At 44.7% G+C, this 18815-nt stretch overlaps 1 protein-coding gene across 1 annotated transcript in view; it reads right to left on the bottom strand.

The window, feature by feature from the left end:
• Nucleotides 1-2314: 2314 nt before the first annotated feature.
• LOC103363512 (protein bicaudal D homolog 1-like) overlaps nucleotides 2315-18815 on the bottom strand; it is a 42318-nt gene continuing 25817 nt past the window's right edge. The window contains exons 2-11 of the mRNA XM_008290316.1: nucleotides 15357-15569; nucleotides 14961-15113; nucleotides 13547-13851; nucleotides 12351-12519; nucleotides 8119-8628; nucleotides 7846-8024; nucleotides 6994-7384; nucleotides 6369-6563; nucleotides 3935-4086; nucleotides 2315-3350 (exon numbers count right to left, since the gene is read on the bottom strand). Coding sequence (XP_008288538.1) covers nucleotides 2315-3350; nucleotides 3935-4086; nucleotides 6369-6563; nucleotides 6994-7384; nucleotides 7846-8024; nucleotides 8119-8628; nucleotides 12351-12519; nucleotides 13547-13851; nucleotides 14961-15113; nucleotides 15357-15569 — 3303 coding nt within the window. The remainder of the gene's footprint in view (nucleotides 3351-3934; nucleotides 4087-6368; nucleotides 6564-6993; nucleotides 7385-7845; nucleotides 8025-8118; nucleotides 8629-12350; nucleotides 12520-13546; nucleotides 13852-14960; nucleotides 15114-15356; nucleotides 15570-18815) is intronic.

Here is an 18815-nt window from a genome sequence, read left to right as displayed (position 1 = left end):
ATCCCCAGCCTTTCTCTGCATCCAGGTGGAACAGATATCATTCTTCTCATATGACTCTGGGTAACACAAACGTATTTCTTTCAACTTCAGAATAACTGACTAAAGCTTAACTCTGAGCCTTGGGGGATCTGTTCTCATAGTCAGAATGATATGGTGATGCTGACGGTCCTTCTGGTTTGGTTGTTGACTCATTCCGGGTTACATGAGGTGTGTAACGTTCCCTGAGTTTGGTGCGGTGCCGTGAACAAGCCTTCACATAAGCTGAAAACATTCATCCTGCGTTAGCGATGCTACATTGTTGTATCATTTATCTATGAGTCAAGAGAGTCACAATAGTCTTTAATCACTTCTCCTCCTTGTAAGTGTGTGAATATAAAGATGTTAAGGCAAACGATCATGTGGCTGCACTTTATTTGAATCACCTGCTTGTTACATGGAGTGTTGTGTTGGGTGGGGATGAACAATTCATTGAAATTGAAATTTGGAACATTTCAGTTGGCAAATCACAAAAGCTGCAGCTGAGGATGTACGTCTCGCTCACGTCTGACGCCCAGTTTAACTTCAGTGGTTTAAAAAATTCATACCATCCATCCGTTTGATGATATTCCATTTGTTAAAGCTCAGTTGCATGTTTTAAACCCATCGCACGATAAATACTGAACTGAAGCTGAACTCAAATCATGATGTCTGTCAGAAAAATCTTAATTAGATATTCAACAACAGCTTGGAGTCCAAAATTTAGTAACAGACCAGTTTGCATAAGGTTTTACATTTCATGGCCCAGGTAGTGCAATTTATAAATGCTGTATATTCAACATTCAACAAATAGGTGATGTTTTGTCTGTTGTTTAATTCATATTAATTTATTATTTCATTATTGAGTGTTTAACATAGCTGTGATTTTGGAAATTAAATAAGGAGAGAGAAAGTCAGACCATTGAGACACACCCCAGAGCCAGCTCCAAGTCATACTGCTTTCCTGTACAATGACTGGAATATGGATTCAGCTGATCTGCGCTGGACATATGCCGTGTTTGAGTGCTCTGTCTCACCTCCCTTCCTCTTTCTCACCAAGTCTTCTCTGTCAAAAGCTTCTATACAGCCAACGCTACTATCAGATCAAATCCCACATGGAAGGGGATGGAGGGATGGAGTCTGCACTGTAAGAGCATCCAAACATGAACATGCATAGCAGAGTACATGGCTATATATAAACCAGCCACTGGATGGTGCTGGAGATGGACAGAACTTGCTGAAGGTGAGCTGATGACAGTAACATGCTGTAACAACCCTGGACGAAGAACAAACTACAGTCTGAGGTGCACCAATGGATTCCTTTGGTGACGGAAAGTGCACAGCAGCAACCGGGCCGTCGTTCTTCATCCACAGCTGTCTATAATACAAGCTGTGTGTGTGTTCCTGTGAGAGATTATAGGGTGAAATTAACACTGAAACACTGAAGGAGTCAGTATGCTTCAAACAGACACCCTGCCCTCATGCCCCACGCACACTGGAACGGGGGAGTGGTGGACATTTTTGAGACCACAGTCCAGCAGGCAAGCAAGTCGCAGTGATTGATCAGCTGTGCAGAAAAAAAAAAAAAGTAGGCTACCTCGTTCTATTCTCCTCATAACTGCCACCATCACAGAGCGCGATTCCACGAATGACTTTGAAAAGAAGCTCTCAGAAAGTGTGCGTTATCATTAGTGCCATCACTGTGTCCCACCCTTGTTTGAATCATACTGAGCCCTTCTGAAAATCAAAAGAGAATGCTTGCGTGTGGTTTACAGTGTTTGTGTATACATTGTATGTGACTTACTACCATTTAAACAGTGTGGATATTACATTGAGTATAGAGGATGGTATCTAATGTATCATGACCCTCATTTGAACATATGAGTGTCTGCCAAGTGTCCAGTCAATGTCTCAATGTTTCTGGGTTTTTAATCGCTTCATGCATCTGTAGTCTCAACCTGAAGAACCTAAACGCTAAAAACGCTCATTAAAAAGTCTCTATTAATGTCCTCCTGTGGACCGGTCAGCAGTCTCAGAATAAAAGGAAGGCGGGGCCGCTTGTGCTCCTTATGTCAAATCCCTGAGCAAAGTCATTGAACATTCAGAACCCATTAGCCAAGGCTTAGGCACAGGAAAACAGGAACTGGGAAACAGGAAACCACTCTGTCCTCCACTCTGTGAGCCCCTACTCTCTCAGGTGACAAAAAGAGAAAAATGATGGGAGTTGCAGTTTTAGTGTCAGTAAGGAGCTCGGTGGAGAAGCCGTGAAGGCTTACAGTAAAGGATTTACAGTGGAGGGTCATTCCCGGGGCCGGTAGGAGCTGTAGTATCTGGGGTAGAGGGGTGTGTAGTGGGAGGAGTGGCTGTAGGAGGATGAGGAGCCAGAGGTGAGGTAGGAGCTAGATGGGGTAAAAGCAGAAGGGGAGCTGTGGTAGGCAGAGGAGTAGCTGTGGGAGGAAGAGGGCGAGTAAGAGGAGGAGTAAGGGGAGGATGAGGAAGGAGTGTAAAGGACAGAAGAGCGTGTCATGCTGGACAGGGGCCGAGTTCGGGCAGAGGGGCTCCACGTGGAGCGCCTGAGCCCCAGAACAGGAGAGCGATAGGGGGACGAGGGGGCTGATCCTGGGGGAGCCAGCCTTGCGGCGGTGGACGGGGGGGAGGGGTGAGTGTCTGAGGTGTAGTGCCTGGGGAGGTCTGAGCTACGGGACGGAGCAGGGGAGAGGTTGACACTGAAACTGTGGGAGTCAACCACAAACGTCCGAACCCCCAGAGTCCACTGGGAGCTGGCCAGCCTCAGAGGGGTTGATTGTGAGTGGGTCTGCGTCGAGGGAGAAGAGGGGGCCTCCAGAGAAGGGGGGCTCTCTGGCACCGAAAGGCCAGACAGTGAGGCGACCGATGGCGACGACGGACTGCGGACAGGTATGTGCGATGTGGGGGAGGTGAGGGCTGAGGCCAGAGCTGCAGCGGCCGCACTGACCACAGAAGGAGAAAGAGGGGCAGAGGGGTCATCGAGGAGGAACGACGTAGGACTAGTGAGGGTAGAAGGGAGGCTGCCAGGGGCCAAAGCTGAAGTGGAGCTTTGAGCTTGGTTGGATGTCGAAGCCGAGGCCGAGGCCGGGTGACTTACTTTGGGGGTGCTGGTCTTCCCGCGGGTCAGCCTGCCCCCCCGGGTACGATGGGACTGCTCCTGATCAAAGGCCAGATCCTCCAGGCGCTGGGTGAGGGCGAGTTTCTGCTGGATGGCCATCCGCAGGAGCGAGTTCAGAGTCTTCTTCTCATCCTCGGCTGCAGCCAGCTGCCTCTGCATCTCATCCAGTTGGGTCACGTACTCGTCACACCTGCAGACGTTTCAGCAGTTGGAAAGAGAAACTCAGTGAAGAAGGTTTAAAACGAGCAAATAGAAATGTAGAAATGACAACAAGTAAGATGAAAAAAAGCACCCAAATGTAATGAAAAGCTTGACATTTTCAACAGAACAGGCTTATTCCCTTTGCAGTTAGATGAGAAGCCTGCTGTCATTTGGATGTCTGTGTCTGTCTTTGACTTTCATTTTGTCACCTTTAGACAGAGCTGGCCACGTTGTGCTAAATTAAACTAGCTTGTGACTGGCAGTAGCTTCACATCACAGACACAAGAGTGGTCCTAAAGAGGAGTGAACAAGAATGGCAAAGCTGAACTTATTCATTTAGGATTCGTTATTCATTATTTGACTTTTTGGTGGTTTAAGGACTCAGAAGCTGTTGTGGGGAACTCGCCCCAACACACAGTGTACTGGGAATACTGTCTGAACCACATGCAGTTCCATGTCACGGTAATACAAAACAAAACACTGACAATACTTTATACATGTACAGTCATTTGAGTTATTAATCCCCCCAAAAATGTTTAAAAATGGGTGGTGTACTTCAGTTTTGTGTCTGACCTGGTGGCAAACATTGCTCGCAGAGAGGAGAAGGTGGCAGCGTCCTCCTTCAGGGCCTTCAGCTCATTCCTCAGCTTCATAATGGTTTCGGTCACCATGGATTTCTCTGCCTCATACTTACTCTTCAGATTGGCCAGAGCCACCTCCGCCGTCTGAGTGAACACACATTACAGCCATCAGAAATCCTGCTTTCTGCATTTTCCAACTCACTTCCCTCCATTTTGATGAGAAACTAAGATCTCACTTCTCCTGGAAGTGCAACATCCCGGTGAGCCACATCCAAGAAGAGAGACACTGCACAGCTGTTGCATGACAGCAACTGTCTGAGTGTGTCTTCAGTGCTGTGTGCAGGCTGAATCAATGTGGCAATGCAACTGTTTACACCATTTGTTTATACACCATGTGTTTAAGTGCAAACTCGTACAGGCATCACAATTCCACTTGATGCAGAAGTAGATGTTCTGTGAGTGGACAGCGGTAACTCTGGCCTTCGTCCTGTATGTAATGCACACATGACTGGGAGAACTCATACAAACCATACACAGATAATATAAACTAACAGCAATATATGAAAGGTTTGGGGATTTGAGTGAGTGTTTCAACGAACCCTGTTGGTTTAAGGGAAGCATAAGTAAGTTGGAACATGACATGTGAGCTGCTTCACTCAGTCTCTTGACGAACCAACATGTGCAATGTTACTCCTGTACACTACCTTCTGTGATCTGGGTGGTAAAGGAAAAGGATCAGTATTGCAGTTGATTTGATTATAATGTTTTGGTCATACATCCTTCAATTGAAAGGAACCAACTAGGTCGGAACCTTGATTTAGTTAACCAGAATGTCATAAAAAATTCTGCTGCATTTGTTTATAGCTGGGTAATGTCATTAATACTGTGATCTGGCACGAGCTATTGTCTGTATTTTAGTATTTAAGCTGCAATACAGCTGACAGGAAAATGCTTTTCACATGCATGTTACACATGTTTCAGGTATTCAGTGTTCTTTGCAGTAAAACACAATGTAGGCAACCAGGAAGAGGAAGAGATGCCACAATGGATGGATAGTAGCTGCATACTGCAGCACTAGTTTAAGAATTTTACCTGTGATTAAACTTTCGTAGTATTTTTTTTCCTCCTTCTTCACTGCAATATAAAATACACCTCAATGGAAACAGAACAACAATGACTAGGAGTAGAGAGAACTGTGAAATGTCTTCTGTGCAGTATTTTAAGTTGTAATCCCATGGATTCTTTATTAATTCTTTAATTCAGTTTCTTTTCTTTACAATACTCTGCACACCAACTGGAAAGAAATGTCATCGTGCTGAATGTATGTTCCAACTTCCTGTTCTGTACCCTGACTTCCTGTTGTCCTCTCTAGTCTAAACACAGCCTGCAGTTCATTCACTTCATTACAAAATCATTATTAGCTTCTTGGTTATGCTAAGGAGTAGGAATATTTCATTTTTACACTGTCTAGGGCAGATGATTTGTTTTTGGAGAGTCTTTGCCTGAGACATGTGGAGAGGAATTTCGATGATCACAATTTCACACCTAAATGTAGTACATCTTCCAGACGGAGCCACACATCACCTGTGATTAGTTCAAGGACAGTTGCAAAGATGAAAAAGTGCTCATTAGTTTTTGTTGTTTCTGACTCTGACAGATGATGATTTTAAGTGGCTTAACATTGAGGCTGACATGCGTTTCAAAGCTGCCATTCAGAGGGTTGAAGTGCAGGCGGCCAGAAATGGCAGAAGGAGAAGGGAGGGAACAGGAGGAGCTCTTTGTGGGAGAACTGCAAGATGTAATCTTTGTTCATGCTGAATTCAAATTTATTTTCAATGATGTTTTGTGTAAAAAATAAATAAAAATAAAAATGTAAGAGCTGATTTTGTGTGTCGCTGGAGGTGTGTCACCTCTGAGAAACACAACAGACTGGACCTGTATGGGTCCAGCCGTTAACACCTCTCTACTGACAGACTGGATCGTGTTCCAGCAGACTGCAGCATCACCGCCTTCATTTGCTTCTTACCAGAAAGCAGAACTACAGAAAAATGTAATGTTGTGACAGCATGTAATTCAGGGTTACCAGTGAGCATGCACCAGTAGTCTGAGAAAGCACAGTAGCTGACAGAACACAAACAACACAGCCAAATACAGTAACACACAATCCCAGCATCTGGCCTTGTGGCTTTTTTATTCTGGTAAATTAGAGGTTGTTCCACAGCAGCCACCAAACTACGAGGCACAATACAGGAGGAGAAGCCAGTCATTTCTCCCTCCCACACACTGTTACCAGCACACTATCATCAGGACATTTTGATATTTTCTTCTAAGAATAACTCACGTTGGATCTCCAGTAAAGCCTGACACATTGTTTAAAACATATTTTTTACCTTTGTCAGTATTCACAGCCCTGCATGTGATCTCACCTGTTTGTTGGCCTTAAGCACCAGTCTGAGGGTGGCTATCTGCTCTCTCTTAGTGCTGAGTAAAGACTTGAGCTTCAGGATCTCCTCCATGCAGCCCTCTTTGTCCTTGTCCAGCAGTGGGGCCAGTTCCCTGGCTGCAGCTCTCTGTCTGGACAGCTGCAGGGACCTGTCCACTGCCCGCTGCAGGTGCTTCACCTGGGAGAGGACAGGCAGAAGGTGGAGGGAAGAGGAGATGAGGACAAGAGGAGATAATAGGACACAAGGTGGTTTACTTCACAGAGAGGAGAAAGGAAAAAAGGAAGTGATCAAAGCAACAAGAGTGAAGGAGAAACAACAAGGAGTTTGGCCAAAAGCACGGATTTAATCTGTAGGGGAAGACAAGAGATGAACAGGAGGAAGGAGAGAAACAATAACACACAGCTGAAAAAGCAAGATAAGAAAAGACCACTAGAAGTACCACATCAGCCAGAGATGAAGAGCGGGAGAGCAGAGAGGAAGGAAAGTAAAGACAGATAGAACAGAGAAACAGGACGAGCCTGAAGAAAACTGGGTGAACAGCAAAGTTTAACACTGGAGAGAAAGGAGAGCAGGAACTCCACTCACACAACATGAGCATGTGTTCTACCTGGTCTCTGATGATGGCGTTGAGGTTGTAGATGTTCATGGGCTCCCTGCGCAGCTCACCAGCAGGCTCCAGGGCAGGCGATGAGGAGGAGGAGGACGATGAAGAGGCACTGATGCTGGGTGAACGGGTAGGAGGTGTGCAGGGCGGCAGGCTTGGCTCAGACGGCACCTGAAGGCCCTCCCTGTCTGCCTCCTTCTCCTCTCTTACTGCCTCTCCAGAAAGGGGCTCTTTGGATGGAGACTCAGACGGGCTCCGTGATTCCCCTGGAGTTGAGGTTGTTGAAGAGACAGCGGCCAGCCGCCTGGCTAGGCGTGGTGTGAGGAGAACTTTGCTGTTGTCCGAGGACATGGCTTTGAGACTGGCGCTGAGGCCCCTGAGCCCCCTGCCTTGTCTATAAGACAAGCATAGCAAGTTAGACTTTTTTGAACCTGTTGAAGCTTTGCTGTGGAGCAGAAGCAGTCATTTTAACTGCATCAGCGATCTTGTGCACACATGACATACATGACATGCAACTGTTCTCATCATCATCGTCCATGAGCGAATGCTCGACTGCATTTAGCTGTCGAGTGTCCAGAAAGGTAGCCTTGCAAATTTAAATAGCTGGAACTTCATTTTTTCCTTAAATCTGTACAACAGAGGTGAACAGTGCAAAGTGAGCAAGACCCATAGAGCCATGATATCAACATTAAAGGGAACTGAATTATCCTTTAAGGCAAACATAACAATAAGTGCAATAAATGGATTGGGGCTAAAATTCTATATCCAAGGTGCTGTGTTTTCACAACCAACCCTTTTCTAATGTGAGTTTCCTGAAGTGATTCTGCAGGTGTCCTATGAGTCAAACAGTCACACCTGTAGTAGTCCAGCATGACACGGTTGGGCGTCTCGTTGTTGCACAGGCAGACGTGGTGGTAGAGCTGGGCAAGCTCCTCGCTCAGGGTCACCAGCTCGTCCTGAGCTGCGTTCAGCGCCCCCTGGCTCTCACTGGCTGCTAGCTGAGCCGTCTGCAACTCCAACTCCAGGGCAGAAATCTGGCAGAAGACAGGAAACATTTCATCCCTGTAAATGTAAATGTAAACACCTCTTATCCTACTCAGAGACACACAGTCAGAGTGACAGGATTACCTTCTCCCGACCCTCCCGGCAGCTCTTCTCCAAAGAGGCGACGTGTCTCTCCAGCCTCTGGAACTGACTGTTTCGCCTTGGTTTCTCCTCTGATGCTCCCTCCCCACTGTGAGCCAGCCTTTCTCTGAGGGCTTTCAACTCTGCCTTGAGCTCCACCACCTCTGTTACAGCCACACGGTATTTGCACTGCAGGATCTCCAGACCTGGAGTTTGGTATGAAAATACTCGACTTCTGTTCCGTTCCTCATTCTTTTCCTCGTCAGTTTCTCCTTCCTCTTCAGTCTCCTCCTCGTCTCTGTCCAGCTCCATCAGGGTTTCAGAGTTGAGCTGCGAGGTAGCACTGCCATGGGCCTCATGGCTGACCTTTCGATGCAGGCGGCGGAGGGCAGTGACCTTCTTGCCAAGGCGCAGGGCCTTCTCATGCTGCTCAGTCAGGGCCCCCTGTGTGTGCTGGAGTTGAGTCTTGGACTCCTGCAGGCTGGTCATCAATGCTACCTTCTCATGTTCAACCTGAGGGGGAGCAACAGCAAGATTAGGAATGGCCTCATAGCTGACTTTAGGTTGCAAACAGTTTGATTGCAGCCAGGTGACTTTGTTACATCACATGACTACTCTTTGGTGTGATCTATCTGACTGTTATTATGGCTGTAGAACCATTTTATCAATCCAGAGACATACTATTCAACATAAAACACTCCTCTTACTGACATAAAGAACTGAAACATGGGAGTAGAGTTTCACTCCTGTCCCATCCATCCTGCACAAAAACTCCATTCCCATGACAGAGTAAAGAAAAACATGTTGTCCTGTCCCAACCCCCTGTTGGACAATCTTTAGGCAATGCAGTAATTTAGATTTGATTCTCTCCGTTCCTTTCTTACATTAAGTTGTGTTCTACTGCACTTTTTTAAACTCACACCATTTAGAGAGTAACAGCAGGATGTTAAACATAATAATGTTTGTCGTGATCAACCTATTGGAACTCCTTAATAACATAGTTCCTCACTTTTCACACTCAGCATCAACATTGTGATAAACTGTACGTGCACTTAGCAAGACATCTTACAACGAATGAAGCCTTGTCCCTCTACAACAGCAAAGGGTCTCAAATCTTGGCTGCATCTGCCAGCAATCATGTCAGTCAGCTGACGCTCGACCACCACTGGCTTCTAACATTTTGCAAAAGAGATTATTTTTGGCTGTCTGCACAGACTAGTTATCCACAAGTCAGTGGTAAATTTGACAACTTCACATGTCCTCCAAACAGCATATGGAGTTTTAACACTCATCACATACAATCCTTAGAAACTTCCGACTGGCTCACAATCTCTGTCCACATGCTGCACGGATAATTGTCTTTTACTCTGCGGTGCAATGCTTTCTTCTCAAATCTAACTCCATTGTTGGCCTTTGAATTTTGGAAGCTGTGCCATGCACTGATCAGGCAGTTGCCAGACTCCAGGGCAGCCAGGAGAGAATCAAGACTACAACAGAAGAAAATAGACCTGCTGATATTAGGATTGCTGCTGCCATTGACGTTTTCAATCAAATGAGTCACAGGAACTTGACAAAAAAATGTCAACCTCTGCTGAAAACAGAGTGAAACCTTGTCTCCTCCCTATAGCAGTGAAGGTAATTACTGAAAAACTGCTAATGCATGTTTACCGCATGAAGTCTGCTCTATGTGTTTGCTATCACCCTGAACTGAGCGCTGAACTGTCCTTGGGTGCTTCCATTGGCTCAACTACACTCCTGGCTGTTGTAGCCTACACTGTCTCCATTGCTGCAGTTTATTCCCTCTTCACCTCTGGCAAACCAATAACTACCATCCATCCATCCATCCATCCATCCATCATCTATACACCTCTTAATCCTCACCAGGGTCATGGGGGGCTGGAGTCTATTCCAGCTGACTCAGGGTGAAGGCAGGTTCACCTGGACAGGTAACCAGTCTATCACAGGGCTACACTTAGAGACAGACAACCAAACACACTCACATTCACACCTACGGACAATTTACAATCACCAATTAACCTCAGCATGTTTCTGGACTGTGGGAGGAAGCTGGAGAACCCGGAGAGAACCCACGCTGCACGGGGAGAACATGGAGACTCCACGCAGAAAGATCCCGGGTGTCCTCACCGGGACACCAACCGGCGACCTTCTAGCTGCGAGGCAACGGTGCTAACCACTGCTCCACTGTGCAGCCCCCAAAAATTACTAGTTTATGTAAAGTGCTCGCTATGTGCCAGTGAGAAAATGTCACCACAGAGGGCAGATTTAAAATTCGAAAATGTGAAATACGGAGAGATGAGGACACTGATAGACCTAATCAACACCGTGTGAACTCTTCACTCTTGCAGTGAGACTCCTTCATGACAAAAATATATTTGAAAAAAAAAACATGGGTCCATATCTCTGGCATGACACTCCACTTATTAACATTTAACACTGAAGTGAATAATTAAAGTGAATCAGGAGAAAGGAAACAATGCTGTGGTAAGAAAGTGGACTCATAAGCATTGAAAAACAGCCAAATACAGCATCAGAGGCAGCAGTGAAACCCACCCATGTACTAGAGAGGGTCGATAGTGTAGTGTGTCAGCTGAGATAAAAATAAGCTTTTCCTGCAGATCAGCCGATCAAAGCGCCTGCAAGTAGCAGGAATGGATGGAATTACACCAACAGGAACTGAGACAGATTTACACAAGCACACGGATGTGTGTATACACACAAAATACAGCTTCTGAGTTCTGACTTGAGCATGGCTTGAAGCACTAAGCAGCTGGTTCTAAGGTCTGAGAAGTGCCCTGAGATTTTGGGAATGTGTGAGACAAAGGAAAAAACAAGAGATGATGGAGGTAAGAGGAGGAGAGCGGGAAGCAGGAAAGTGAGTGACAGAGTCCTTGATGCAGTAGGAATACTGTATGTCAGCATGGTTCACAGTAAATTATTCAAAAGCATTTAAAGAGGAGTCAGCTACTGGATTATGAACCCAAAAGACAATGAAAATAAAGAATCTAACTGTCTTGAGTTTATGATTATCGCAGACAAAATGTTGTTTAAATTTACTGTTATGGAAAATGTATGTTTTTCTGTCTGTTTCAGATTGACACGTGAAGAATAACGCGTTAAACAAAGGGCCAGTATGTGAGCTTCAGTAATGCTGACACAGTTTTCAACCTACCACAGGTGAACCAGGTGAACAACAGACCCTGGCTCTGCTTAATCAACCTCTACCCAAGTTTAAAACAGAGAAGACACAAATGAATCAATACCAAATCTGAGATCCGTACCCCAGAGGAACAACCACGTTGCCTTCCTCAGTATGTTGTTTGTTCTCATAGTTTCATGCTGTGATCCAAGCTCCCATTGTGCATGGTTGATCCTCGTGGTTGATGTCTAGCCACCCAGATTGTTGTGTTTGCATTTGACAAGTTTTCAAGATATTAGTCCAGGACTAGTACTGTGAAATCCAGAACAGAATTTGAAATCCTTCTGTCCAGGTACCTCTGGCTGTGGAGCTGCAGGGTTCTGCTCTACGGTCACTGTTCTCACCGACTTCCCCACAGTGTCTGTTGTCTCTTATGTGTTGTTTGTCTGTTTTCTTTCTGCTGTCTGCTTCTCTCTCCATTTTATCATCAGTCCAACCATTCAGGGCAGAAGGCCGCCCTCCTAGAACCTGGTTCTGCCCGCATGGTTTTTCTTTTTTGTTAGAAGGGTTTTTGTCTTTCTGCTGTCGCTCAAAAGGAATCATACATGTGTTGCGTCTCCCTCCAGAATATAAGACAGCAAGGTCTTCATCTTACTGTGATGTTGTGAATTGATGCTACACAAATAAAAATGAACTGAGTTTAATTGCGCTCCTATGATCTCTGTCAGGCGACAGCCGGTCCTCACTGTCCCCACTTTGTTTCTCTATTTCTGCATATTTGTCTTAGTTTAAAGTTGGCTGTTTATCTAGTTTCACATTCCGCTTGATTCTGTCTAGTCAGCAAATCTCTGACACTCAAAACCCAATACAGCTATAAGTTCACTTCTAATTCATTTTCCTGTCTGCACAATCAGTAAGAAGTGCCCTCACCACATGTGTGTATTTATAAATCAGACTTCTGACTAACCTCTCAGGCTGACGTATTTATTTTGCATGTGTTTAATTCATTATAAAACACTCACCTTAAAAGCATGTGTGTGCTATCAATCTATATGCCTTGATCAGAGAGCACACTCACCGTCATCAGCTGCTGCTTCAGCTTCTGAATCTCGGTCAGGTTCATCTCACTAAACAGATCTGATGATGCTGCCCCCTCAGCTTTCCGGCTCGGCCCTCGGCACTCTCCGTTCGCCCTGGACACCGACCCTGCAGCCGTCCCTGCCCCGCCCTGGAGGTGGCCGTTGCACCTGGCCAATCACAGTCGAGTACAGCAGCTTTAGGATCATTTGCTTTCCACATGGCAAATAGAAAACGAGTGAGATTTACGACCTGGCCTTTGACAGCTATCACTGAATAGTTTGACTGGCACCAAAGTGCATCGTCGACTATAAAGTGTGACTGCAAAATGAATTTCTCAGAATGGAGTTTTGTGATAAAGGGTTCCCCCACATTTACAAATAAATGTGATGTTTTTAAGGAAATGTGTGAATATGATGTTCATCAACTCGTCCAAATGTAACAATGAACTTATTCCATCAGTTTTGTTTTCATGGTTCCGTGCCGGCGAGGTAGAGCACTTGGTCATAGATGAAGCCTGGTGATATACAGCTTTTCATCCTGCCAATGAATCCCATGTGCAGAGCCGAACCAACAATGGATTTATCGACCAACAGGTTCTGTGTGTGCATCAAAGCCCGATACATCTTGTTTCCATAGCGTTTCATTCAAAACATCCAAGAGCTGCTCTGTTGCACTGTAGTTTCAGGAATGTTTGTTCAACACTGTCTCTACCTTATTAAACTACACATTCATGATTTATGTCTGCAGAAGAGACCAATGGGCTTGAAGCTGAGAGCCATAGACAAGAGTACAGCTAGCACATGTACAGAAGGATGGACTAATACTTTGTTGGCTTGGGTGTTCTTTTGGATTTTTTTCAGTCAGAAAAATATAAAATAGCCCCGGGCTTATTGCAATGTAAATGTAATATGCAATGGGATGCACTGACTGGTTTAATCCCTATCTTTGCCTGACTTCAACAAAGAGTTCTAGAGACCCAGGACTAACAACATGAAGATATGGAGGATATGAAATCCATCGTCTTCTGTCAAAGTGTTTGTATTTCTTTATTTATGTAAAATGGCTTTCTATGTGTCTAATCTTTGCTGGAATTACTATTCAGACCATTCTAACCATATTTAAGTAGTTAAAACAACAAACAAAGTAAATTAGTAGGATATAAATGCGTTTTGCGTTTAGCTAAGAAGTGTCCACCTTGTTGGGTCTTCTGTTGTTGGGGAGAGCAGAGTAGTCGGGGTGGCGGTGCCGCTCGGTGGAGCAGAGCTGAACATTAGGTGTGCGCTGCCAGTGTAGGCCACGTCACACATGCTGAGGTGGTGGACCAGCTCTCTGCGCAGGTGGTTCTTCTGCTCGCGCTCAGTCTTCAGAGACTCCAGAGCCTCCTCCAGCTGGGCGTCTGAGATGTCCTTCAAACGCAGCGCGTCCTGTAACTGGCTGTTGAGGTGCTCTGTCTCCTCCTCCAGGACCTTAATCTCATGCTTCAGACCTTCGTACTCCACCTGAACCATGGAACAACACGTAGATGATCCCTCAAATGCATGGGTTGCTTTTTAAATATTGAACTTTTTCTCTGGTCATCAGACAGATAATTTACAGTAAGATCATGTCACTTATAACATTTACAGAAACAAAATCTATCTGCATTATGACATGTTTAGAATAAATGATATCAGTTACATATGGTGAAGGAGCACTTTTCTACCTTGGTGCTACTCAAATCTCTTTACAGTGTGTTCCTCATTCACCCATTCACACACATTCATACACCAGAGCTGCCATGCAAGCTGCTGTCTGCCACTGGGAGCAACTTCAGGTCAGTGTCTTGCCCAAGGACACTTCAGCTGTGGAGGGGATTGAACCATCAACCTTGGGATCAGAGCACAACTGCTCTCCCACCTGAGCCACAGCCGCCCATATGTGTCAGGTAAATATGTTGTTTTTCCAAACAGATAAATCCTTCCCAGTCTGGACTGACTACTTCATGTTTCTATTATTTTGCACACAGCCTGCAAAAGGTTTATGTTTTCCAGGAAAGTTGTAACTAAGTCTGAACTAAATCTGGAAGCAGAAAGAAAGACATGTTTCTGTAGCATTATGTCTGAGTCTGAACAATGTTACAGTTAGACAGTACTGCCACCAGGAGGTCAGACTGAGAATCACAGCACATCCCAGCAAGATATCAGTATATTAACAACAACTCTGCGTCCGTGGAGTCCGTAGAAAGAGTATAAAGAAGTCTTAAAGAAGTCACATCAGCAAAGTGATGAATCGATTTCAATTCAAAATCGCTTCTTTAAAGCAATTTAATTAGCAAATTATAAAGGCTACAATTTAGGATATATGAGGGGTGATACTAATGCTGTGACACAGTTCTATTTATCAGATTTTACTTAACTTATTTAATTTTAACATTAAAATTTGGTGCATCAGATGTAAACTGCCACATCAGTGGTTTAACAGATTCATGACACTGTGGGTAACAGTCACACTTTCAATCATGTGATAATGTTCCATCACAAGTTTTAAATCTATTACACTGTGAATGTTGAACTGAGGCAAGACTTTAACATTTTTAATCACAAACTATATGCATGCGTGTAATCTGCACCTGATTCTGTCTGAGCGTTGACACCAGTTTCTGCAGAGAGATGTTCTCCTCCTCCAGCTCGGAGTAATCCTGGAGTAGCCGTGACTCCCGAAACTTGTACTCTCTGATCTCTTCCCGCATCCGACTCCGCTGCAGCTCCAACATCTCGTTACTCTGCTGAGACAGTACAAAAAGAAAGCTGAAGCTGCACGCAGTCTCAGAAAACTTTGAGGAAGTCTTTACCACATTCTGTTGGTTTTAATAAACACACGACTGCACATAATGAAAAATTTGATACGCTTGTTATCTGCCTTGGTAAGAAAGTTCACTGTTTGGTAAATGACTGGCCTGTTCTGTCCAATGCAGCTGGTTTTCTAGGATTTGGTTCCATTAGGTACCCTAACAGTGGTACTGTACCTCCCTGAGCTCCTGCAGCACGGTGCTCAGGTGCTCGCTGTCGGCCTGGGCGTTGCAGGCGGTGACTCGACTGTGCTTCAGCTCAGACTGGAGCTCCAGGAGGCGGCCCATGTAGTAGGCCTCCTTGTTGGCAGACTCCTGCAGCAGCGTCTCCTCGTTGGTCTCTCCATCCGCTGCTACCTTACGTTGGGTGGAATAGGCCTGGCCAAAGGCCTGGAACAGGACAGGAGAGGGGAAGGTGAGTTCTCCGAGAAGCTTAAACGCTAAAGAAACCGGTGACCCTACAAACTATTATCACCAAAAAGAACCGCTGAGACATGTGTGTTACTGTCCAGTGAGTCCAGACCCAGTCACATGGAGCTGAGGGCAGTAAGGAGGAGAGACTTCAGATTTGGGCTGTTGAAGTCTGAGGCTGTTTGTCTTACAGTTGTGCTGGTAAACTTATATTTTTGGTGGAATTATGAGCTCTGAAGTATATAGAGGAATTCAGCAAGCAAACTTAAAGAGGTGGAAAGAAGAAGTTGAAAACTTGTCAAGTTAACGAATTTGATTGTTCAGCAGGACAATGATCCAAAGCATTCTACTGGGCTAAGAATACATTCAGAAAATATCATAACAGGGAAATGAATGTCGCACAGAATTTACATGGTAAATACACACGACCAAACTTAAAGCAGTTATGGGACGAGGAGCAGCAGCACTTTGGCCTAAGACACAGTGTCAACGTTTAAAAGTTGTTTGAGGGGAAGTGTTATTTCTTAATTTTGTAGGTAATAACATCACCGTTCTTAACTCCAGATAGTTTCTGAGCATTCTTTCCTCCTCAGTAGAAACAACACAACCATTGATATCTGTATAGATATAATGCACACAATCATGGAAAGAAAAGAAACGTTGCATTTCTTTGAGTCTATATTTTACAAAACCAGGTTAAAAAACCTGGAATCAAAGACTGTTACTGGGAAAATGGTGACTGCTCCTAGTAGTTACAGTTTTACAGCTGCCACAAACTCAACAACACTGTGCACATCAACTCCAAAGAGAGAGTTCACCAGGCTGAACAATGCTGACAACTTGCTCCTCTGTATATCGTTTTTATTCGTGCCACCTTTGTTATAATCAAACTAGCTGTACTTCAGTGTCTGTAACTGGTTTCTATACTCGTCTCCTCTCTGCTCTGTGTGAACACAGCTGGTGGTTTAACCAACCAGTCCCTAGATTTCTGTCACAACTGAGCTGCTTTTGGTAAAATATCACAACTCTAAGTTAGATTTGTTTTTGTTTTTTCTAACAGAACCACCAGACCATCAACATGATTAACCATGAAGCAAACAGTTCTTTCTGTTTTTACTGTTTCTGACTGAAAAATTGTGTAATTTCAGTGATAGTTAAAAAAAAAAAAGCTAACATGCCTTTGAAACTGGGTTTACTGAACTGCTCCTAAAAACTGTAGTTGAACTTTCTATGCCATATAATTAGGAAAATAAAATAAGACTCACAGACAGTTGAGAAATGACAGTATATGACTTGTGCAGCAACAAGCACATCAGCCTACATGTGGAGGGTTTGTCCGTTCATTCAGCACCTCTTGTGCACTAGTGGTAGTAATGGTTCCCACAGGTTCAACAAATTGTTGTTTGTGACTCTGACGTTGCAATTAAGAGCAACCGAGAGAAGCAGAGCTCCTCGTGGATGCTGTGCTGCTCCCCACACAGCCCACTGCTTCACTCAGAAGTCTATTGAACTAGAAATCAATGTCAGAGCTCACGCTAGACTGAACATCCAGCGTAGGGAGGGGAACTAAAGTAGTGAGTATGTGGGGAATGGTGTAAACCCCACACTTTGATGTTTTGTGTTGGCTCAGTCCAGTCAGTGTGGGATTTTTCTTATAGACGCGACTGCAGGAATCACTCTGCATAGGAAGAATGCATACTGTGCATTTTCCACAGGAGCAAGGTGTAAGTACAGTCAGCAGGGGTGTTTTCTGTCCCTCTGCTCACAGGGCCACACTGCAAACATGAGAGAGTTTACTACTGAGATTAATGAGCCAACAGCCCTGTGGGTCAACTGCACCGACAACCCCTACAATCTAAAGTCATTACTTATTTTTAGGCCCCTGGCAGCTGCTGGGGCCAAAGTGGAGGGAGAAGTTTAAAATGTGAAAATGTCAGCTGATGTTCAAAAATGTCACAATTTAATGTTTGTTTTTGTTTTTTTTGGCGTCTAGTTTCAAATGACTTGACTGAGACACTGATTGATTCATCACATCTGTAGACATGGCAGAGAGAAATAGGAATGATGCTGTTGCTATAGAAGGCAGCACCTCACAATGTAGTAAACCATAAATAAACTATAATTATAAATTCATAGTAACAGTGCATGCTCCTTTAAAAGTGTTTATTTCTCTTTATGTCAATGCAAAGCTGTAGGAAAAGAAGTGAAACACCAGTGGCACCTTAAACCCTCTCAACTCCAATTTCTGGGAGTTTTTTTTTTTTTTTTTCCAGTTTTTACTCACCACAGGCTCATTTTTCTTTACAATATAAAATCCTGCTCCTCTGCGGAAACGGCACAACTGTTAGATCCGGTTCTTTAGTTGGAAGCCCAAGAACAAGCCGGAGAAATCTTCAGTTCTCAGATGCAGAATTTATTTAGGTCACAGGTAAAGTTTTACAGCGCTGGAATTCAGAGGGACAGAGAGGAATCTCATGTCCAGCTGAACTGAGTGTTTTCGGTTCCAGGTTACAGATATCTTCTTGGGCTGGGCCTGCCCCCAACATAGATAAGATTTAATTGGTCAGTTACTAATGGCGTGGACAGGCATCCTTCTGTGCTCTGTCCACGTCCTTGATGTTTAGTAAGCAGTGTGTGTGGATGTTGTTGGTACGGCGTGTAGCTAAAGTAACAATCGTATCTAGTAGAAAAGAGGAGTTTCCACTATCTCCAGGTGTGCAAACCGGTTCTCACCGGCCACATTATCTTCAAGGACATAGGCTCAGCACAAAATACAAACTCAGAATACATAGTAACTTGAAACTTAATTAATTATAAGAACCATCGGCTTCATGGAAAAATACAGACTGAGAACACATAATAGCTTGAATCATACTTCATTATAATCCAACCATGGCTACAAGTACAAAGAACTCTGTTCATTATAACAAAGCTATTGTGGTGATTATGGACATGTTTCACTGTGTGTTTTGGATCCTGCTGTTGTCTCTGTCCCCTGCCTTCGCCGTAGGTCGGCTGGGATAGGCTCCAGCCCCCCCGCGACCCTGATGAGGATTAAGCGGTGTATAGATAATGGATGGATGGATGGATGTTGTCTCTGTGTGTTCGGTTGGCTGTGTGATTCATTTTCAGGTTGGCGGGGCTGGTTGGAGGCTCCTGTGGTGGCACATCGCCTCATCAGCGGACAGGTTGAAGCCACTGCTCACCTGGACTCCAGTGCCAGAC

This window comes from Stegastes partitus, unplaced genomic scaffold, assembly GCF_000690725.1.
Source record: "Stegastes partitus isolate 25-593 unplaced genomic scaffold, Stegastes_partitus-1.0.2 Scaffold15, whole genome shotgun sequence".
In the NCBI taxonomy this organism is placed as follows: Eukaryota; Metazoa; Chordata; class Actinopteri; family Pomacentridae; genus Stegastes; species Stegastes partitus.
The sequence above is the reverse complement of the archived record's forward strand: the minus strand, read 5'-3'. Positions and strand labels throughout refer to the sequence as shown.